Here is a 20,211-nt window from a genome sequence, read left to right as displayed (position 1 = left end):
ACATGTGAAGAAGCTTTGCGACTGTTTGGATTTGGCCGAATGCTCTTGCCACAAGATGTCTGGGTAGTTGAAGTCTCCCATGACAACCATGGACCTGGAGCAAGCAGCCTCAGCCAATTCCCTGCTGAACTCCTGGTCAAGCTCTTGACTTTGGGTGGGAGGTCTGTAGTAGACTCCTACCATTGTTTCCACTGTGCCATGTTCCCCATGGATTTTAACCCAGACCGTCCACCCTAGTTGCCAATGTCGGCTTGCAGGGACTCATAGCTCTCCTTGACATAGAGAGCTACGCCCCCTCCCCTTTTGTCTACTCGATCTCTCCTGTACAGGGTATAGCCGTTTATACCAGTGGTCCAGTCATCGGTGGAGTGCCACCAGGTCTCGTTATCCCTATGACACAGTAATTTTTTGCGTTAAGCAAGAGGACAAGTTCCTCCTGTTTATTCCCCAAGCTCCTGGCATTTATGTACAGGCAGGCAAGTGTCCCCTTGGGGGTTCCTACCTTGCCCACAGATTGTACCAGGGCTGGGGCAGGGGTGGGCTCCCTTAAATGCCTTGGCCTGCTGGCTTTGCAAGGGTTGCTCAGCAGGTCAGCAATGGCAGTAGTCCCCGCCATCCCCCGGCGGGCTTAGTTTAAAGCCCGGTGGAGCAGGTTAGCCAGTCTGGCTGAGAAGAGCCTCCTCCCCAGCAGAGAGAGGTGGAGGCCATCCCTTTCCAGCAGTTCACTACCTCGCTTACCAAAGAACAGACTGTGGTCATGGAAGACAAAGCCTTCCCAATGACACCAGTGCCGCAGTCTTTGGTTCACTACCTGGATCCTCCTTTCCCTCCTCAACCCATAGCCTGAGACTGGGAGGATCAAAAAAAACACCACCTGTGCCCCCAGACCCTTTAGCCCCGCTCCCAAATCCCTGTAGCGCCTCATGACCTGACTGGGAGCGCGCCGAGCCATGACATTGGTGCCCACATAGATAAGGAGCATGGGATAGTGGTCAGTGGGCTGGAGGAATTTAGGGATCTTCTCCGCAATGTCTCGGATGCAGGCTTCTGGGAAGCAGCAGACTTCCCAGGCTAAGGAGTCGGAGTGGCAGATTGCCCCCTCAGTCCCCCTCAGGATGGGGTCTCCCACGACAAACACTTTGCATTTTGTATTGGGGAGAGCAGGGGCAGTAGCTACAGTAGTGCCTGTGTTGCCTGCAGGAGCTGGCAACTCAGCAGGCTCTGCTGGGGCTGCAAGAGGTTCGTACCTGTTGCATAGCTCCAGCAGGGCAGGGGCCTTGGTGCGGCGGGCTTTAGGGTCATTGACCACCTTCGTCCAACTCCTGGGCTGGACAGTAAGGGAGGTCCATGAGTCCTCCCTTGACCTGGAGGGAGACCGTGGTATACCCTCCGCCTCCCAGGGGAAAAAGGCCTGGCAGTAGGAGTCAATCTCCTGCTCACAGTCCCTGATGGCACGCAGTCTCTGGACTGTGGCCTGGAGCTCCTCCAGCTGGTGCACCAGAGACCCCAGTAGGGAGCAGACCCCACAAGGGAAGGTGGCCATGCTCCCAGAGCTTGAAAAAGCGACAGGCAGCCCCTGCAGCTAAGAGCGAGGGGCTCTGTCTGCGTGGAGCCTGGAACCAGGGGCTCCATCTGGGTGGAGGCCTCTGAGATGCCAGAAGCCGGGGGCTGCAGAGCCCGAGGGGACCCTCAGGGTGCGGCGTGTGCCCGTCCGTGTCATGCTGCTAGTGGGCGGACTACAGTTGGGACTGGCTTCCCTAGGGCAGGGGCACACAGGCAGGGCCGTGGGCCCTCCTGCTCGCCCTCCTGCGCAAACTCTGTGTTAAGTCATGTGCCGGACAGACAAGCGCGCCTGTTTGTGCGGCCTGTTCACGAGGCTCCGGTCATGTGGCTCCCTGTGGGGCTGGGCGAAGTAGGGGCCTGGGCAGGACAAGACCCTCCTCGGCTCCGGCTTAGCCGCCTCCCTGTGGCTAGGCTGGGGCTAGTCCCTCCCACCAGGGGCCCTGCTTACCTCTGGCTGCTGCTGGGGATCAGGAAGGGTGCTCTGTGGCAGTTGGGGGTCACTGAGGCCTTTGGGGGAGTGGGGGCACACCAGGCTTGCACCCGTATGTCTCGTGCCACTCCTGGATTCTGTCATGGTACAGGTTGGGACTGGCGCACATAACCCCAGCCTAGGCCTGACCCACCTGATGCCTATTCTGGACCTGCCATGACCAGAGCAGACTAGCTCTGGAGCAGCTGGGACCTGGTTGCACAGCTCTGACCCTGGCCTGCCCCACACCTACTCTGGACTGCCTGCCCATGATGAGCAGCTGGGCAGAAGCTGCTGCTGGGCATGGGGGAAAAGTGTTCCCTCTCCCCCTCACGGCTGCCAGACATTTCTTGTTGCAGCCACCTGGAGCCCATGCCCAGGCTGCCCTGAGGATCCTGTCCACTGCTGTCGCCAACACCTCTGGGCTGCCCAGTGGGGCAGAAGTGGCAGTGGAGAAGAGCCACGGGGCAGCCCAGTGTGGGCTCTGGGTGGCTGCAACAAGAAGGGCCAAGCATTGGTGAGGAGGATCCAGCCACTTTTCCCTCACACTGAGCAGCAGCTTTTGCCCAGTCACCACTGCTGTTGCTCAGCTTGGGCAGACTGGTCTGGAGCAGGTGCAGGGTGGCCCGGCTGGTCCAGAGCTGGTCCACTATGGCTGGGGCAAATCTGGAGAGGGTGTGGGATGGGCCAAGGCTAGAGTTGTGTGCTTAACTGCTGCTAGGTGTTGGTGGTGGGTAGGAGCAACAGGGTGCATGGTCTCCTGGCTGTTGCAAGGGGAAAGGGATGATGCTGACCAGCCCCTGATAGTTCCCCAGAACTGTATGTAGCCCGGGGTCCAAATAATTGCCCGCCCCTTCTCTGGAGTCAGATAACCCAGTTGACATGGCTGGCCCAGTGGAATTGATGCTGGATGATCATTGCCTTGATGCTTGCAGTATTTGCTTGTGGGAGGATGCTAACGTTGTTGCATCTGCCTACCCACTGGATTCAAAGGATCTTCAAATCATTGATGGTATTTCTCCAGTGACTTGAAGTGTTTCTTGTATGTTATATACACTTCAGCTCTATACACTAAGGTGGGATCACAACAGCTTGATCAACCATGAACTTGGTTTGGAATCTAATGTCCTGATCTTCAACCACCCATTTCCTAAAGTGTGCAAATGCTGCAATTGCACATTTGAGGTGATATTGGATTTCTTCAATGTGAGCCTTCTGTGCAAGATGGCTTCCAAGGTATGGGAAATACTCAACATTCTCCAGTCTTACCATATATCTGAATGACCGGAGCTGGAGATTGCTCATTAAGAGCTTGCTGATGGAGGACCTTAGTCTTTTGAATGTTAAGCAACAGTCCCATTTTCTTGTGACACTCAGTAAAGACATCAACAATTGCCTGAGAGTCTGCTTCCGAGTGAGCACAGACTAGAGCATTATCAATGTACTGGAGCTCCATGATTGAAGTTGGGGTGGTCTTGGTTTTGGCTTGGAGTCAGCTGAGGTTAAAAAGATGACTCCAAGCTGTGACTACCATCCCTTTGGTAGTTTAGCTCCACTTTGACTGGAAGCTTGTTGATCGTCAGATGTAGCATTACAGTAAGGAATTTTGAGAAGAGTGGTGATGCAGCCTTGCTTAACTCCCAGCTTAGCCTTAATGGGATCTGTGATAGATCCATTATTGAGAAGGACTGTTTGCATACTGTCATGAAGCAGTGAAAGAATGGTGACAAATTTTGGTGGGCATCCATACTTCAGAAGGATTCTCCACGGAGTCAAAGGTTTTTGTGAAGTCAAAGAATGCCATATAGAGAGGCTTATGTTGTTTCCAGCATTTTTTCTGCAGCTGGTGAGCAGTGAAGATAATATCAGTTGTGCTTCTTGATGTCCTAAACCAGGAGTTGGCAAAGTTTTTGCGCAGACTGGCAAAAACACCCACAACATCTATTTGGAAAATGTTGGCATGCCAGGGGCAGATGATGGGGGAGCCATGAGGGGACTAATCCTTGTTGTGGCAGCACAGCCCAAGGTGCCTTCCCTGCCATCCATCCTGAGGTGCACATGCACCTGCCACCAGCATCGAGTCAGGCTGGGGCTCCGCAGAACCTGGTGCAGCTGCTTCCAGCTTCCCTGCCGCCGGCTGCAAGCAGCCTGAGATCCATGGCAGATGGCAGGGGCCTGCCCAGGTCCCAGGCCAGCTGTGACAGGAGGCTAGGAGGTGCAAACAGCTGCGCCATGTCCTCAGAGTCCTGGCCCAGCTCGTTGCTGGTGGTGGGTGCACATGCACCTTGGGGTGGATGGTGGAGAAGGGGCTTGGGCTGTACTGCCACAACAAGGATTGGGCCCCTCATGTCTCCCCCACCATCCGCCCCAAGTGCACCTGCTGCCAGCAACAGGCTATGTTGGGGCTCCATGGATCCTAGTGCAGGTGCTTGCAGTTTCCTGGCTGCTTGCCACAGCTGGCCTAGGCTCTGGGCAGGTCCCTGCCACTTGCCACGGATCCCAGGCTGCTCACAGCAGGTGGAAGGGAGGCTGCAAGCACCTGCAGTGGGGTTGCTGACCCCTGCCCTAAACCTGTACTGAGATTCTAGGAGGAACTTTTCAGCAAGTGGAAGGAGATAGTTCAGGAGGGTTCTTGCAATGATCTATCCTGTGGTGGACAGCAAATCAATCCCTCTGTAGTTTCCACAGTCGGACTTGTGTCCTTTCTTGAAGATTGTCATAATCTTGGCATCTCTGAGGTCATCTGTGATTTTCTCATTATTCCAGATCTTTAAGATGGGGGCATGGAGCTGTGATGTGAGCTCCTTTCCCCCCTGCCTGTGGATTTTGGCATGGATTCAGTCAGCTCCAGATCCCACCATCTGTTCTTCATATCACAGGTCCTCCTTTAGGTTGCTTTGCCTTGTTGGTTATTCAGTTTCTTTTGCTTGGAGTTAAGGTCATTCTGCCTAGCACAAGAGGCCTTGTGCTTGCGGTCGATCAACTCTTGTATCTCCCAGGCATTCTCATCAAACCAGTCTTGATGTTTCCTGGTAAAGTTTCTCTTTGCAGGTGCTGATGAAGGTGGACTTGAAGGCACCTCAAGCGGTGCTGACATTCTCCCATTGCTGTTTGGAATTTGCCAGTTTTTCATTGAGGCACTGGTGGAAGATATCTTGCTTGATTGGGTCTGTGAGTCCTTCAACATTGACCTTTTGTTGATATTGCTTCTGCTGCAGCCATTGTTAGGGAGCCGATTTGAATTACATAACTGAGCAAATGAGTCAGTGATCGGTTCAGCAATCGTCAGCTCCTAGCGTAGCTCAGGTGATGCAGACATCTTTGTAATCAATGACACAATCAGTGAGGTGCCAGTGCTTAGATTGTAGGTGTTGCCATGATGTCTTGTGCCTATTTTTCTGGTAGAGCAAGGTGTTGATGATGGTGAGTTCATGTTCTGCGCATTTGGTCAAAAGAAACATTTGACCAAAGTATGAATTTTGTTCATTTAACCATAGGAGTAAAGCATTTCAGAGAAAAGGACTATAAAGCAGCAAATGATCTATATCGGGGTGGACAATTATTTGGGCCCAAGGGCCACATGTGCTGTTTTGGGTAGCTGTTGCAGGCTGGGTCAGTAGTGCCCCACTCCTGCCCCAGCACAACGCCCCTGTGACAGGTACAGTTTCCATAGGGAGAGCTTGGTGCAGGGAGTGGATTGAAGCTCTGCCCTGTCTGGCCCCACATTGTCATAGCCGCATGATCCTAGGCCTTGACGCAGCTGCCTGCCTGCCTGCCTGCATACCCTGCCTGTGTGGCTCCCTGGAGCTGCATCTGGGCTGAGGTCTTGGGGCAGTGACAGTGCAGGGCTTGGGCAGAGCTGGAAGCTACTGTTGGGCCTTGCTGGGGGCAGAAGCACCCACAAGGGGAAGAGGAGGGCTGCGAGCCCCATGGAGGAGGCTCAGGAATAACTTAGCCTCCTTTCCCCCTCCCCTTATCCATCCTCTCCCTCAGTCTGGGATACTCAACCTGCGGGCAAGGGAGGGAGGGGGTAGACTTGGTAGTGTCTCTATGCCCTGCCACTTGCAGTGGCCATGACCAGGCCTGGGTTGGGGGAGGCAGGCAGTGCTGGGGCACTCCCATCCTGTGTCAGCCCACTGCTTGCCCTGGGATGCTTGTGAAGTGGAGGCAGCCCCAGCCCCACAGGCTTGGCGTGGGGTGGAGTGGCACGGAGCGGAGTGACGTGGGGGCAACAGCAGTAGCAGGAGTCGAGGGACCCACCACAAGCCAGGCAAAGTTACTCCATGGGCCGGATCTGGCCTGTGGGCCATATTTTCTCACCCCTAGTCTACATACATGTCTGTTTAGCTAGACTCACACTCTTGGTCAGGACCTGATAGGTCCTGCTTCTCCCCTTACTTCAGGTGTTTGGTTCATTTTTTAGTCCAGCATAATTCCTGTTCTCCTGTTCACACAGTCTTGCTGTCTTCCTGACCCCTTTTGCACTGTCGTGACAAAGTAAGGCTAGTGAGCTTAGTAAGGGGTAAAACATCAAACCAAATGGCTCTTGTACTGTACCTTGTGTCTTGGTAAATGGGTGGTTGTTTGAAGTTGTAGTATTTTTTCTTGCCTTTGCACAGACAGCATCTTCTTGAATTATTACCATATATTTGAATACTGTTGCAATAATTAAAAAAATAGAGAGAGCATATAATATTCATAAAGAGTCACTAGCAACTCCAAGTCCATCACATTGTGAAACCAAGAAACAGCTTAATTGTAGCTGCAAAAATATTTTCTGAGTAATTTTTTATATTTGGATCAATCAGACCAAATTTAATGTGGGGCTTAATATTGGGCCCACACTAGATTGGGCCTTATCCCTGCTTGCAGGCTTGATGTGGGTGCATGGGGGCTGGGCAGAGGCAGCACAGGGATGATCCAAGCACATATGGGCCAAAGGGAGGCAGTTGTGGGGCCCAATCCCAGATGGGGAGCTGAGGAGGCAGCATGGGGCCTGATTTAGCTGTGAACCAACCTCATGCTACTCACCTAGCCCATAAGGCCCAAAAGTTGAGCACCACTGGTATAAAGCTATCAGTGCAAGGAAACTGATGGTTCCCACTCTCCGTTTCAATCTTGGTAATCCATCTTTCCCCTCATTTCCTTAAAAAAAATTCCTTCTGCTTTTTAAAATGGCTTTCAAAGGCTGTCATGATAAATTTCACAAGTTATGCATCTCTCAGAGAACTGCATCCTGGAGATGGATGGCATTTGACATTTTTACTGGTAATACATAGTAGAGAACCTTATTAGGTAGGGAGCTGGAAGCAAGAGCTGTCTGAAGAGTGTGGGGAGTTTCATTTGGATATTTAATCAAAGGCACTGGTGCATTTATTACTGTGTGCAGTCTTTGAATATTAATGGATCTCATCCTATACTATGGAGGTTAGTGGAAGCTTTGACATTAACTCTGGTGTTCATACTGCTAAGATTTGGGTATGCAATATGGTTTGGTTTTAGGGAGGATTTTTTTTTAGCCAAAATCATTACATTCAAATAAAAATACTAACATATCATTAAAGTTGAAGTTCTACACACTCAGAAATCAGAAAATTCCCTCATATTGAAATCCTATGAAATTACTGCAGGTCCTTTTTATGACTTCACACCTAGCACAATCAAACCATAAAAATATGCTTTGCTTTAAGGTTTTCTTCTCTTTAGAAGGGGCAGGGTATAGGTGCAGGACCTATTGGAACCATACTTTTGAATTTCGTAATATTTGATGGAGGTGAAAGACCTCTTATGATCTTATATTAACAATGTTGGTTGTACTACATGATAAAGCACATTAGAATACTATTTAGTCATACGCTCATCTCCTACAAATAATTCTTCTGGGGGACTATGTGCATAATTCTATGCAGGATGGGGCCAGAAACACTCAGTGAGCACATCTATACATGGTATTAATGTGTCTGAATAAAATCTGATGCAGTTTTTGCCAGAGTCAGCTGCTTCCCAGGCACAGAATCTTCATATGCACCCAGGACCACAAAAATTTGAGCTGGGGTGGAGCAGCCCCGGGCTGGCAGGAGGCCTGTGGGGTCAACCCCAGGTTTTGGGTGATGGCGACGGGTGCTGGACAGGCTGGCTGTGGCACAAGGGTGCTACAGTGTGGAGCAAGCTGGCAGGCTGCCCCAGCACTGTAGCAACCTTGGGCCTCAGCCAGCCCTGGTCATAGTCTACATCTGAGTGCATGTAATTACTCCACTGTAGGATAATACTTGTCCTGGACAGTACTATCCTACAGTGGAAGTAACTAGTTTACTGCACCCTAATATGGGTGCACATGTAGACTGTGATGCTTTACTGTGGAGCTAATTCATCAACTCTGCAGAAAAGCTCACATGTAGATGCACCCACTGTAAACAAATATACCTAACATGCATTTAGACCTGTTTTCTCTGGGGGAAAAATGGAAATCACTGAATTAAAGTTTTTCTTTATTTGTTTTGTTTTCTGTGGGTGTATAAATGATTCTGAAGACTTATTTTTGAAGAATTAATGCACATGACTTTCTACCCTAGTTAGAGTTTATAAAAAATGATCTGATAGCTAAAACTCAAGTCAATACTGAGAGTTACTCTGATTCCCCAATGCACGATTAATTCAGAAGGTTATTTTAAATGTTCCTTTTATCAAGAGAAGCTATTCAGTAATACAGTCGGACCCCCAGTTACACGGTTTTGAGTTACACTGATTCACGTATACACGCGTTGTGTAACGTGACCATGTTTCAACTTACACGATACCCTGCTTCACGTTTACACTGTTTGTGGTAGAGTGGTTGTTAGTCTGGAGTCTGCTTACATAACGTTAGCATCACTTGTCGTCTCGTCCAAGATTTTCCATCTTTTTGCTTATGTTAACCCCTGAATATTTGTGAAAATGGCGTCAAAGAAAGCCTTTGATGTTGTGCCCAAAAGTGCACGTAAGTCTATCATCCTGGCCCAGAAAATAGAAATCCTTGATAAATTAAGAGAAGGCAATAGTGCTGTGTTGATTGCTCACCAATACAGTTTAAGTGAATCAACTGTGTGTACCATTAAAGTGAAAAAAAATTAGAGACTGTGTGAAAACGACAACCCCTGTAAATTCAAGAGTGTCCTTGGTGACTAGAATTCCTCATTTAGATAAGGCTGGGAAGCTCCTTAATCTTTGGATCAATGAAATGACCAATACAAAAGGAGCAGTTGTCGACCGTGTGGCAATTAGGGCTAAAGCTTTGTCTCTGTATGAGCACATAGCCAGGAGTAAAGGTTTTAATAAGACTATTAATTCCATTATTCTGTGTTTAAATATCCTTTCATTATGAAATAATGTTATCAGATCTTGGTCCCAGGTCCCTATCCCCCTGTTTTCCATTGACTTAATGCCTCAAGTTACACGGTTTCAACTTAAGTGTTTTTCAAGAATGTATCCTCCATGTAACTCGGGGTCTTACTGTATTTTTTTTTCAGTAGAAAAGTGATGTGTCCAATATTTTTCTTTAATTTATTGTATTTTTGTCTTTTAGGACCAAGCAAAAGAAGCAACTGAAGATCCAGCAAATAGTAAGTGTGTGTGGGGGAAATGGTGCTAGGATTTTTGCTTCCCCCAGGGCTGGGTGGCAGCCGATGAAGGATTTTGAGGGTTTAATTTATAGTAGGGATCCCACAATGGCTGTCAAGCAAAACTTAATTTCCTTTATGGAGCTTCACCTCTATGTCAGGAATATTGACTGATAAGTTATTAATGGTATGATAGTTTCTGTACCATTTTATAGAAGGAAAGTCCATCCAAGTCCAACAGTATATTGGACTCTCGTGGTTAAGACACAGCAGTTTTTTGTGCCAGCAACACACAAACTAGATCAAACCACCTTTGACCAGGTACCTGTTTATGGACATGTTGCTTGCGGGGGGTAGCCTTTGGCATGAGTCTATAGCAGGGCATGAACTCATGAATCTGGGGCTATAGAAAGACTCCTTAATCATTCTGCTGCACCACTTGCATTTTACTAAATTACTGTGTTTTTGAATGCTGCCTCAGTAAGCATGTTACTGTACTTCAGTACATTTACAAAGAGTATACTAGCTTAAAGAAGTACTTGAAATATAAATGTCAAGCTGGTCATGGACTCTGGCTTCGGACACTGGCATTGAACTGCCTTCTGTAGAACTGTTTTTCGTATAGATAATACATGAACGTGTAACTAACATGTAAATTGTTTTACTCCAGGTGGAATACCACAGCTTGTGAAACCAAGAGGAGTCGTAGATCTGAGCAGTAAGTTATATTGATTTAAATCCTTCCCTTGAGATCTACTCGATATTGTTATGGCCTTAGGCTTAATTCAATAAGCAGTCTTGATCTGTGTGTGTAACCTTGTCCATTCTGACATCAGTCCGATATAAATGTATGTCAGTTTGAAAATGCACATTAATAATATTTCTTTTTGAAGCACCTTATTATATCCATAGGAGTCCTTTGGAGATGATCCTGATGATGAAATATGTTAAGTCATGTTAAGATAAACCTGTATTTAAGAGCTTTCCCTTCCACAAACAAAAAGCCCTAATATAATTTTAATATGATTATAATCTATGTTACCCAGTTTTACTCTATTTACTTTTAGTAAAAAAAGGCATTTTCCTTTTAAAGGACAAGGGCAGTCGTGATTTCTGTTTAATTCTGTGTTTCATGAAACATTTTTTCTGTATTGAAGAGTGGTTTGAAATGGGTGAAGAGCCAAATAAAACAGAGGACACTGAAGAAACTTCAGTCTTAAGAGAGGAAGGAGAGAAGAAGGCTATAGTAGCAGAGGAAGAATTATTGTCTGGGAAAGTAAATACCTTTATTTTTAATAATGAAAAGGTTAAACTGGAAAATATGACAAAATAATTTTGCTCATCTTACTTGTATTTGTTTGATAATGGCTGTAAATACTTTGGGACTTTTTATAATGTATTTGTACCTGTCTACACAGTGGTATCCCAGTCCATCATTATGTGTTACTGCAACAACAAACAAGCAAAACAATTATAACAACAATAATGCAGAGAAGAAGACTAACTAAATGGACCTGAGAGTTACATAAAATTGTTCATACCAGAATTTTTCTTTAGTTTTAACTGATATTTTGAGATTGACATATTAATTTTAGTTTCTTTGGCTTTGATGTGATGTGCCTCTCAGACTCAGGTAAATACTAAGTCTAAAAGAGCTGTGGTGAAAAAAAGACGGAGGAGTCTAGAGTGGTATAACCAAATACCTTGGGGTAGAGTAAGAAGGGAAAAGCTTGGAAATTGAAAGTCCTGTTAATTCCAAAGGCTGCTCTCAGAGGCAAGTTGTAGGGGTATAATGAGCCTGGAAGAAAGAACAAGCTTTTCTGGAAGAGTAAGTCTGAAAACTAATCACAGTAACAATATAACTGGCATTAGTGAGGTATGAAAAAGCTGACAGGCTGTTTCCACAGGAATTAGCAGGCAGAGTTTGGATTCAGTTACTATGTAAGAGAAGGAAATGTTTAATATTCAGTGAGATGCAAGAACTGAAACTTAATCTAGTTCTTACGCACAAATAACGTGTTCTCCAACTCCTGTTTAACAGAGATACTTGTAGGTGAATGGTTCTATCGTTGTCAGTGAACAAGATGTTCAGCTGCTTCTGTTCAGATGTTCTTCATCATATTCTGTGACAAGTAGTAAAAGTTCATATTTTTGCAGACCACTGTAAATTCCTCAGAAGCACCTGCCTTGCAAGGAGATGATTCTGATGTAACAGAAGGTGTCAGTGAAGAAACAAAGCCTCTGGTTTCTTAGATCGAATCATTGAAGGTATGTAGTATTGGCTAACAAACCTCCATTTCTGTTCAATTAGAAGAGTTTGATTTAGGAATCCTGCATTTCCTCAGTTACTAAGCAAGAAAATAAAGAAGTGCCACTTGCTGTATTTCCCTTCCCTCAGATAGGAAATACTTACTTGCTAACTGTTAGATCCTTAAATTTGTAGCCCTTCCAATTGAAGGAATTCATTATGTTGCTTCAGTTGAGTCAGTAATCTTATTACACTTCATCTCATGGATTTGGGAAGTAGCTACAGTCTTGAGTAGCTGTGAGGTATGAGCAACTTGGAGGAAGTCAGAAAGTGGTTGTGGTAGTCTTGTTGGCTGGAGCCATCTTGGACATAGGCAGGCAAGGTTCTTTGCATAAATGTGATCTCTTTTATTAGACCAACTAAATAGCTGGAAAAAGTTCTTTGCAAGCTTTTAGGCACAAACAGCTTTCACTGGGCATAGGGAGACGCTGCTGGTGTTGTGTGTTTTCCAAGGTAAAAAAGCACCTAATTTACAACAAGCAAGTCTGTGCAAATGCAAATGAGTGGAAGTTTGGAAGACAATGGGGGTTGGGGTAGTAAAACACTGCGGCAGGTTACCTTGAGAGGCTGTGGAATTTGCATCCTTGGAGATTAAGATCTGACTAGACAAAGCCTTGGCTGGGATGGTCTGGTCATGGAAAGTCCTGATTTGAGTAGGGGGTTGGACTAGATGACTTCCTGAAGTCCCTTCCAACCCTAATTTTCTATGGCTCTATGAGATAGGAAGGGAGGGAAATGTGTCAAGGGATGCAAGTCACATTGGATTTATGATACATTACAACCTGCCTGACATCTGATATCCCAGGTAACCTGCCTCCACTGACCACTTGCATTCCTTCACACATTTACCTCCCTTCCCCTCCCTCCTGTCTCCACCCATTGTCTTCCTAACTTCCATTCATTTGCATTTTCACAGACCTGCTTGTTGTAAATTAGTTTCTTTTCTACCTTGGAGAACACACAACACCAGCAGCATCTTCCTATACCTGATGAAGGGTGTTTGTGTCTGAAACCTTGCAAAGAACATTTTTCCAACTATTTAGTTGGTCTAATAAAAGATATCACATCTACCCAAATAACCTTGCCTGCTGTTGTGGTAGTCTTGCATAGGACAAACAGGAAACTAGGGCTAAAGTGACATGATGAAAGGATATTCTGTAAGGATATAATTGCTAGGAGCATAAGTACATAAACTAAAATGTATTAACACAGAAGTTGGATAATGCAGTCAGTTTAAAATAACAGTTGTAAGTAACTGAAATATTACTGAGGTGTTAATGATAGTATCAGCTACCTCCAATTAAACTCAATGATACAGTTAATAGCAAAGTTTCATCCAGGAATCTTGTTACTTACATGACTCATTTCTAAACTTTTTTGTAACAGTTTGCATCCCATAATGGAGAAGAGCCATGTGTGAATGCAGTAGAAGACAAAAGAATAAACATCTGAAATAATCAAAATCCTCATTTTCACTCAAATATTGGGATAATGAACTTGAAATGTCAGGGATTCTATGACTTGTTATAAATTTACTAAGTTTTATAGGTGTCTCTCTCCAGGAATTTTGGCAAAAAATGCAGAAAACATATGTCACATAGGGCAGGGAAAATTTATTTTTATTATTACACTAATGGATGGTGGTTTCAGATGACATTATGCAATCCCATTGTGCTAAGCACTTTACAAACACAGTGACAGTTTCTGTCCAGAAAAAGGCCACAGCTTATGAGCACCATCTTGCAGACACTTAGGGCATGTATAGAGAAACGTTTGTAACACAAAAAAAATTGTAATAGCACATTACTTTGCAATGCTAACACCTGCATCCTCTCTCCTTTCTCTTATACCTTATTCTTTAGTGGAGTTCATATACCTCCTGAGATAGTAGTGTAGGATGGCATTAGCATCTTCATAAATGGTGATATTAAAGACTTCACGGTCATGGAGAACCAAATAAAGGTCAACCTAGCCAATTCAGAATAGCACATCCCTGAGATATTCTTTTTAGGTTGGTCCATTTTCCCTTTGGGTATTATACCTGGCCACATATGATTGTCAGTATGTTACTGTAGCACAAATTTGGGATTTTTGGAACACAGAGATGTGACAGTAGATTCCATACTAATTGTTTCCTATAACAAATACTCTGATCTAATGCATCAACTGCATGGTATAGAACTGTATTGTTCAGGATCATTATGGGCACAATAATCTCAAAACATAGAAGAGTAAAAGCCATAGACAAAGGGTCTACCTATTGGTTAACACTAAGTGTGTGTCTACATGAGTATGGATGTTTAGCTCCCTGGGGACAACTAGCAGCGGTGTGGTGCTGGCCCCAGCAGCCTTACCTGTGGTCCTGGGGCTGCAGCAGCAGTGATCCTGCTGCTTGGAGTCTGGTCAGCAGCTGGAGTGTGCCTCTGGCCAGCCAGGCTCTGGTTTTAAGCAACACATCCTCCCCCTGCAGGGCCACTCTGTTTTATAGTGTGGGGGTTTTTTTTTACCTCTGGATATCCAGGGGCCAAAACCTCCCCCTGCGCTGCTCCCTTACAGCAGAGAGAACAGCTGAATGTGTGGTATGTGGCACTTCAGACTTGTCTGCAGTGCAACATACTGCATGGCTGTCCTCGTCTGAGTACAGCCTAAGGGTGCGGACAGAAGAGCAGCTCCCTGCTGTAACTCACAGTGCCTCGCATGCAGTGAGGGTTCTGATTTTTGTGGAATTGGGCCCTTTTAAAGCATTTTACAGCTGTGTACTTCATGGCTACACTTCATGACTACAGCTGTGGTCATGGCTATGGAGCGTTTCAAGGGGCCAGACTGGATGAAAACGTTCTTTTCTGTCTGTGCCTAGAATCAGTTAACCTGCTCCAAAATTAAGTTGGTGTACAGGAATATAAACCACTGGGTGGCAGTATAGCTGTTTTCTCCTCTTCAGGATGTATGTTATTCTCTGTTAAGTTTGTGGGACATATTTTGTTGCAGCATTTGAGTCTGTTTAGTTCTGTGGAATCATAATAAACAGGTATCCTGTATGATGTATTGTTGACTTCCTATTCACAAATCATGAAGGATCAGGTTGATTTTGTGGGGTAGCAAGTTAAACCTAGATGCTATTAAGTAACATGTAATTAGCTTCCTAAACCTAGATCTTTTGTACAGTTAATTGTACCTTTAACATTCCATATGGGATTTTCAAGAGCTGAAGGGAGCAAGGCGTGCCATTTTCACTGAATTTCTTCTTTATCATCCTTGTTATCATCCATTTCTGATCGACTTCTCAGCATTGCTGCCTCCTACTCCAATTCCCTTCATGTTATCCTGCAACATCATTAGTATTTTAGACAGTATATGAAACTGCTGCTAAATATTTCCTTTCTTTCATATTGCTAAAAGTATTCATGTTGCAGATTCTGGATTATCTAAGCATGTTCTATCAATCACTAGCATGTGTATTTCATGTCCAATACATCATTTATTGTCAATAACAAATTATGAATAAAAATTGCTGAGTAAATTACCTGAACCTACCATTTCTTGTGGATAAAAAGGGTAGTGCTTTCGCAGGTCTGTTCCTGTAACCTCAAATTGTCCTTTGTTAGTGAGAGTATCTGTGTGTCCCTTCTAGGTATTTATGCTGGGTGATTAAATGTGAGTTTGATGTCGCATAAATCCTTTGATTAGAAATCGGTTTGGTTTAGCAAATTAATAGCTGCACAGACGCATGTAACAAGATAGAGAACCCTTATATGGTAAACATTATTTTTTATGAGATGGCAGTTTCTAGCAGGAGTTAACAAATTCAGTGCATGTCCTGGGTGAGGTCAGACCCTCTGGCCTGTTGTGAACATTGTGTACTTTTGAATGAAATATAATTAGCTTTGCCAATGCAAATGAAGAAGGTATTTCAAATGCTTCACGTTGCAAGGAGCATTGAAACAGGGCATGTCTTTGTCCTCGCACAATGTAAGTTTCAAACTCAGACGAGACCACTACGTCATCTTGTGTTACCCCCGTCTATCACTGGGCATGTCTACATGTGCGTTAATGCGCCGTAGGTACTGTGCATTTATTTCAGTACCTGTAATAACAGGTGCTAACTGAACGTGCAGTAACCAGCGCTATTGTGCAGTAATGCCACTGCATACCTTTTTAGTGATGCTAATGTTCAGTAGACTAATTTTACTGCTCATTAGTGCAATAGCATGGCTTTTGCTGTGTCCTGCTAATGCACAGTAGAATTGATCTACTGTGCATTTAGTGTCTCGTGTAGACATGCCCACTGAGAACTGTATTTCACCCTATTCCCCCTCTGCCTTAAACCCAGTAGTTTGAGTCCGTTGGCCATCTAGTCTTGCTTTGAAGACTGTATGTATATTAGTATATTTCTGGTTCCAAGACTTGCTTCTCTATCGCTGTCATTGTACTCATATATGTGAATGGAAAATGGTAAACAAAAATAAGTTGTTTGCCACAGGCCCCTGGGTTTGAAGTACTGGGATGGCAAATATCATCAATAAACATGTTAGAATATATTAATCTGCTTTGATAGACAGCTGGTAAATAATGCTTTGTCTTAAAAAAAGCTGATAATAGAAGCTTTCTTTTGGGAAATCATGTAGGACCCTTGAAGCACAGTTCTGTTTCTGGGGGTAATGATTACATTAATCCCATTGCTGTCTCTGTTTTTCTAAGTATCAGCTCTTTGATTGTTTGTGATAGCTTGTAATCAGAGGTATAGCCTGCAAGCTATCACAAACAATCAAAGAGGTATAGCCTGCAAGCCCATGCAGCCTCAGGCTGTTCTGCTGAGAGATTTCATTAGATAAACAGTGTGAGGTCTGGGCAGTATTAGAATGGAGAAATGACCAAGAAAATGTGCTCCAGGACATGAGGATGGGGAATCAGTTGTGGTACTTTTTTTCTCTCACTTTTTTCAGTGATACCATATAGAACCAGTGCTCCAAAATAAGTGCACTGTCCAACTAAAAATGCCAGTTCTGGACTTGGGATTAAGTATAAAATAGAAGCCTGCAAAATATGTGGTCCATTAAAGACCTTACAGAATCTTTTCCAAAGGCAGAGATTTACCACTTGCAGTTTTTTGGCCACATTTCAAATTGCAAGGTAATATTTTTTTTGGTTTTTTAAACTCTCCATTATTTGAAACTGGATAACAACTTGGCCTTTTCACTTTTTCCCCCCTGCCTGTAAAGCAGTGTCTGTTAAATAGAAGTCCTGTATTTCATGTCAGAGAGGGCTATGTTTTGATGAAGAATGTGGTATGACATGTTTCAGACAATAAAACAGATCCTTTAGTACCACTGTGCATTCATCATGGAGTCCCACGAAGAGGCATGGAAGCTTTAGCTGAGGGCAGAGTATGGCTAAAGTCTAATTGCTAAAGAGATAATTGCAAGAAGATTCACATACCTTTTTCCAGAAAAAGGGAGATCACCTACCTCAGAGATGCCCAGGTTGCTGTGTGATGACTGTCTATGCATAATCATTTTCTGTGTTTTGCTTTCAGAATTAATCTTTTTTGTTTTCTTGCCTGAACTTTGGTGATAGCTAATATAGACTTTAGGATATGATACAGAGAAAAGCTGGGAAATGGGGGTTGGGGTGTGTTGCGCTGTTCAGATGCAATTTTAAAATGCAGGTCCTTTGTTGTTATAGAAATATTTTACTAATCTGGCCAGGAACCTGAACTAGACAGAAAATCTTCTTGGAGTCTCTTCATAATCCGCCTGGAATTCCTCGTTTTCTGTTTCAGTTAGGCTCAGGGTGGTTTCTCACCATGCTCGCATGGGATATTACATGAGTAATGAAAAGTTCCCCCGGCTCCATCCAGGACAAGTGCCAGCCCAACTCTACCCTGTGTGTCCTGCCAATCTTTGTCTTTTCAGTGTTCTGCATGGACCCAACCCAGCATTTATTCAAGTGAAAAGGAGTCTTTCAACTGAGCTCTGTGGACACTGAATCAAACCTATAAGAATATTTGGGAGGTCCCATGTGTTTGTTTTTTCTGGTGTTACAAGCTATAGGATATTTTTGACCCAGCTTGTTGAAATATTGAGAGAGAAAGCAAAGTTTTATTTAGGGTACTACAGAGGCTATATTGTTTTTAATTCTTTCTTCCTTTCTTCTCACTACCCTCCAAAGTCTGAATTAGAAACTTAACCATTTGTGTCCTGTCAACTTTTTGCTGTGATCATCTGCACATCTTTCTGCCATGCATCTCATATATTTGTAGCCCAGGTAACTCAGGTATATACTCCCCTTCTCCAATTGAAGGGTATTGTTAGCTGGCAGGTGTGCTGTGGGGTGGGAACTGCAGACCGCTCAATTCCCCTCTGTCCCTGCAGAACCAGGTCAGGACAGTCAGGGGACTTAAGTTAATGTAAATAAATGTGTATATAGTTATCACAAGGGAAAGGAACATGGATACATCTACATCTACATTGCACTGGTGTAAGGTTTTATAGTATTTACCCAGAGGGTATTGTTTATGTTATGTTATTTGTTTAGATATGTGCTATATATATATATATATAAAGAGAGAAATATATATATATATAGCCAACAGATAAACTATAGGTAAGTATGCGTGAACAATAAATAAGCCACAAATAAATACAAATAAACAACAGGTGAAGTAATAGCAACAGGGAGGAGGTCCCAGCGGAGCCCTAGGACTCTACTCATGTACTCATTTACAAACATGAGAGTTCACAAAATATAAGGCATGATATCACACCACTTATAGTGCAAGAACCCCAAAATTAAACTCAATCCCAAGGGGAAAGCCCAATGCCCTTGGGCTTTTCCCAAGCCGTACAAGGAAGTTGGTAACTTTAGGGGGGGCCTCTCAGTGGGACCCCCCCTTTCAGGAGCTCTTAACTAACCAGGGGGACTCCGCTCCCCTGTGGGAATCCTCTTTTCCCTGCAACTCATGGCTCCCAGGCCTGGAGGGTGGCCCTCGTCCTCTGCGCCAGGCTGCTCTCTCACCTGCAGTGGGTTTTTGGGGGGTGTTGCTGTCCCCTGGAACAAGGCTCTGCTATGCGGGGCTTCTGGGGCCTCTGGCTCAGTCCCGTCTGTTGGCTCAGTATCCCAATCACCATCTGGCTCTCTGGACTCAAACTTTTGCTATGGGTCGGAGGCCTGGGCTGCCGATGATGGTAGATGTTGTGGGGTGGGTGGGCTGCTCTTGATGCCAGATGCTTGTTTTTAATATCGTTGAATGTGTTGATTCTCAAAGTCAGTTATACTAGCATCTGGGGGAGGGGGAGGTCTGGCTCCCTACTGCCGCAGGCACTCCCAAGTGGCAGGGGGGTCCTGCACCCCTCAGATCTGTGTGCGGGGCAGGCATGGGCTGCACACTCAGGCTCCCACCCTGCTTCCCTCCCCCAGGGCCTCCGCAGCCCAGTGGGCATGACCTGGCATAGCAGGGAAGAGCGGATCTGCGTGGGGATGCCTCTGCACTGACCTGGTGACATGCTCCCTGTGTGTGCAGCTGGTTTGAGGGGCACAACTCTGCCCTGCTGCTCTCACTGCAGTCCTGCATGCAGGAGGCGCGTTGCCAGGGCAGTGCGGCGCTCGCAGCAGTGAGCAGCTTCTCCGTGCGGCTCTGCTGTTCCCTGCCACACCAGGTCGCACCCGCTGGGCTGCAGAGGCCCTGGGAAAGGGAAGCAGAGCAGGAGTCTGAGCCCACAGTGTGTGCTTGCCCTGTGTATAGATCTGGGGGGCACAGGTCCCCCCTGCCACCCAGGAGAGCGTGCAGTGGTAGGGAGCCACCCCCTCACCTGAGCCCATAGGCCATAACCCTGGTAGCTGGGGGCCCCCTTCAGCAGGGCTGGGGGAACAGGGGCTGTGGGTGGGGTGCAGGGGGCACCAGCAAGGCTGTGGGGGCTGTAGGGGGAGTCAGAGGCTTGAGCAGGGCCAGGGGGCTGTGGGTGAGGAGTGAGAGGCATCAGCAGGGCTAGGGGGGCTGTCGGGGGCCTTTAATGTTAATCACAGATTGAGGAGTTTTATTAGAGAATTTGTGATTTTTTTTATCAGGGAAAACAAGGATCCCTACTTATCAGTCTAGACTTGGTGTTTCAGGGCAATTTAAGCTTAGGCTAAGTACAGATGTTCAGAAAGCCTGTGGTAAAAATGCTCTATTGCGCTTTAATTAAAGCAGTATAAATTAGAGTGCATTGAAACTGAACTGATGTTGCGGGGGGGGGATACGACCTGAGGCCAGCAGGTAGGGGGAGCTCCTGCATATC

At 45.5% G+C, this 20,211-nt stretch overlaps 1 protein-coding gene across 1 annotated transcript in view; it reads left to right on the top strand.

Annotated features, from left to right (window-relative positions):
- LOC149866325 (uncharacterized) overlaps positions 1 to 15,444 on the top strand; it is a 67,463-nt gene extending 52,019 nt beyond the window's left edge. The window contains exons 18-22 of the mRNA XM_090041596.1: positions 9,594 to 9,630; positions 10,298 to 10,345; positions 10,785 to 10,903; positions 11,785 to 11,895; positions 13,322 to 15,444. Of these exons, the coding sequence (XP_089897722.1) occupies positions 9,594 to 9,630; positions 10,298 to 10,345; positions 10,785 to 10,903; positions 11,785 to 11,880 (300 nt within the window). The 3' untranslated portion in view covers positions 11,881 to 11,895; positions 13,322 to 15,444. The remainder of the gene's footprint in view (positions 1 to 9,593; positions 9,631 to 10,297; positions 10,346 to 10,784; positions 10,904 to 11,784; positions 11,896 to 13,321) is intronic.
- Positions 15,445 to 20,211: the final 4,767 nt, after the last annotated feature.

The sequence above is a fragment of the Crocodylus siamensis genome, chromosome 4 (genome assembly GCF_052110815.1).
Source record: "Crocodylus siamensis isolate JL-2025a chromosome 4, ASM5211081v1, whole genome shotgun sequence".
Taxonomy (NCBI): domain Eukaryota; kingdom Metazoa; phylum Chordata; order Crocodylia; family Crocodylidae; genus Crocodylus; species Crocodylus siamensis.
This window is presented reverse-complemented; position numbering and strand designations above follow the sequence as displayed.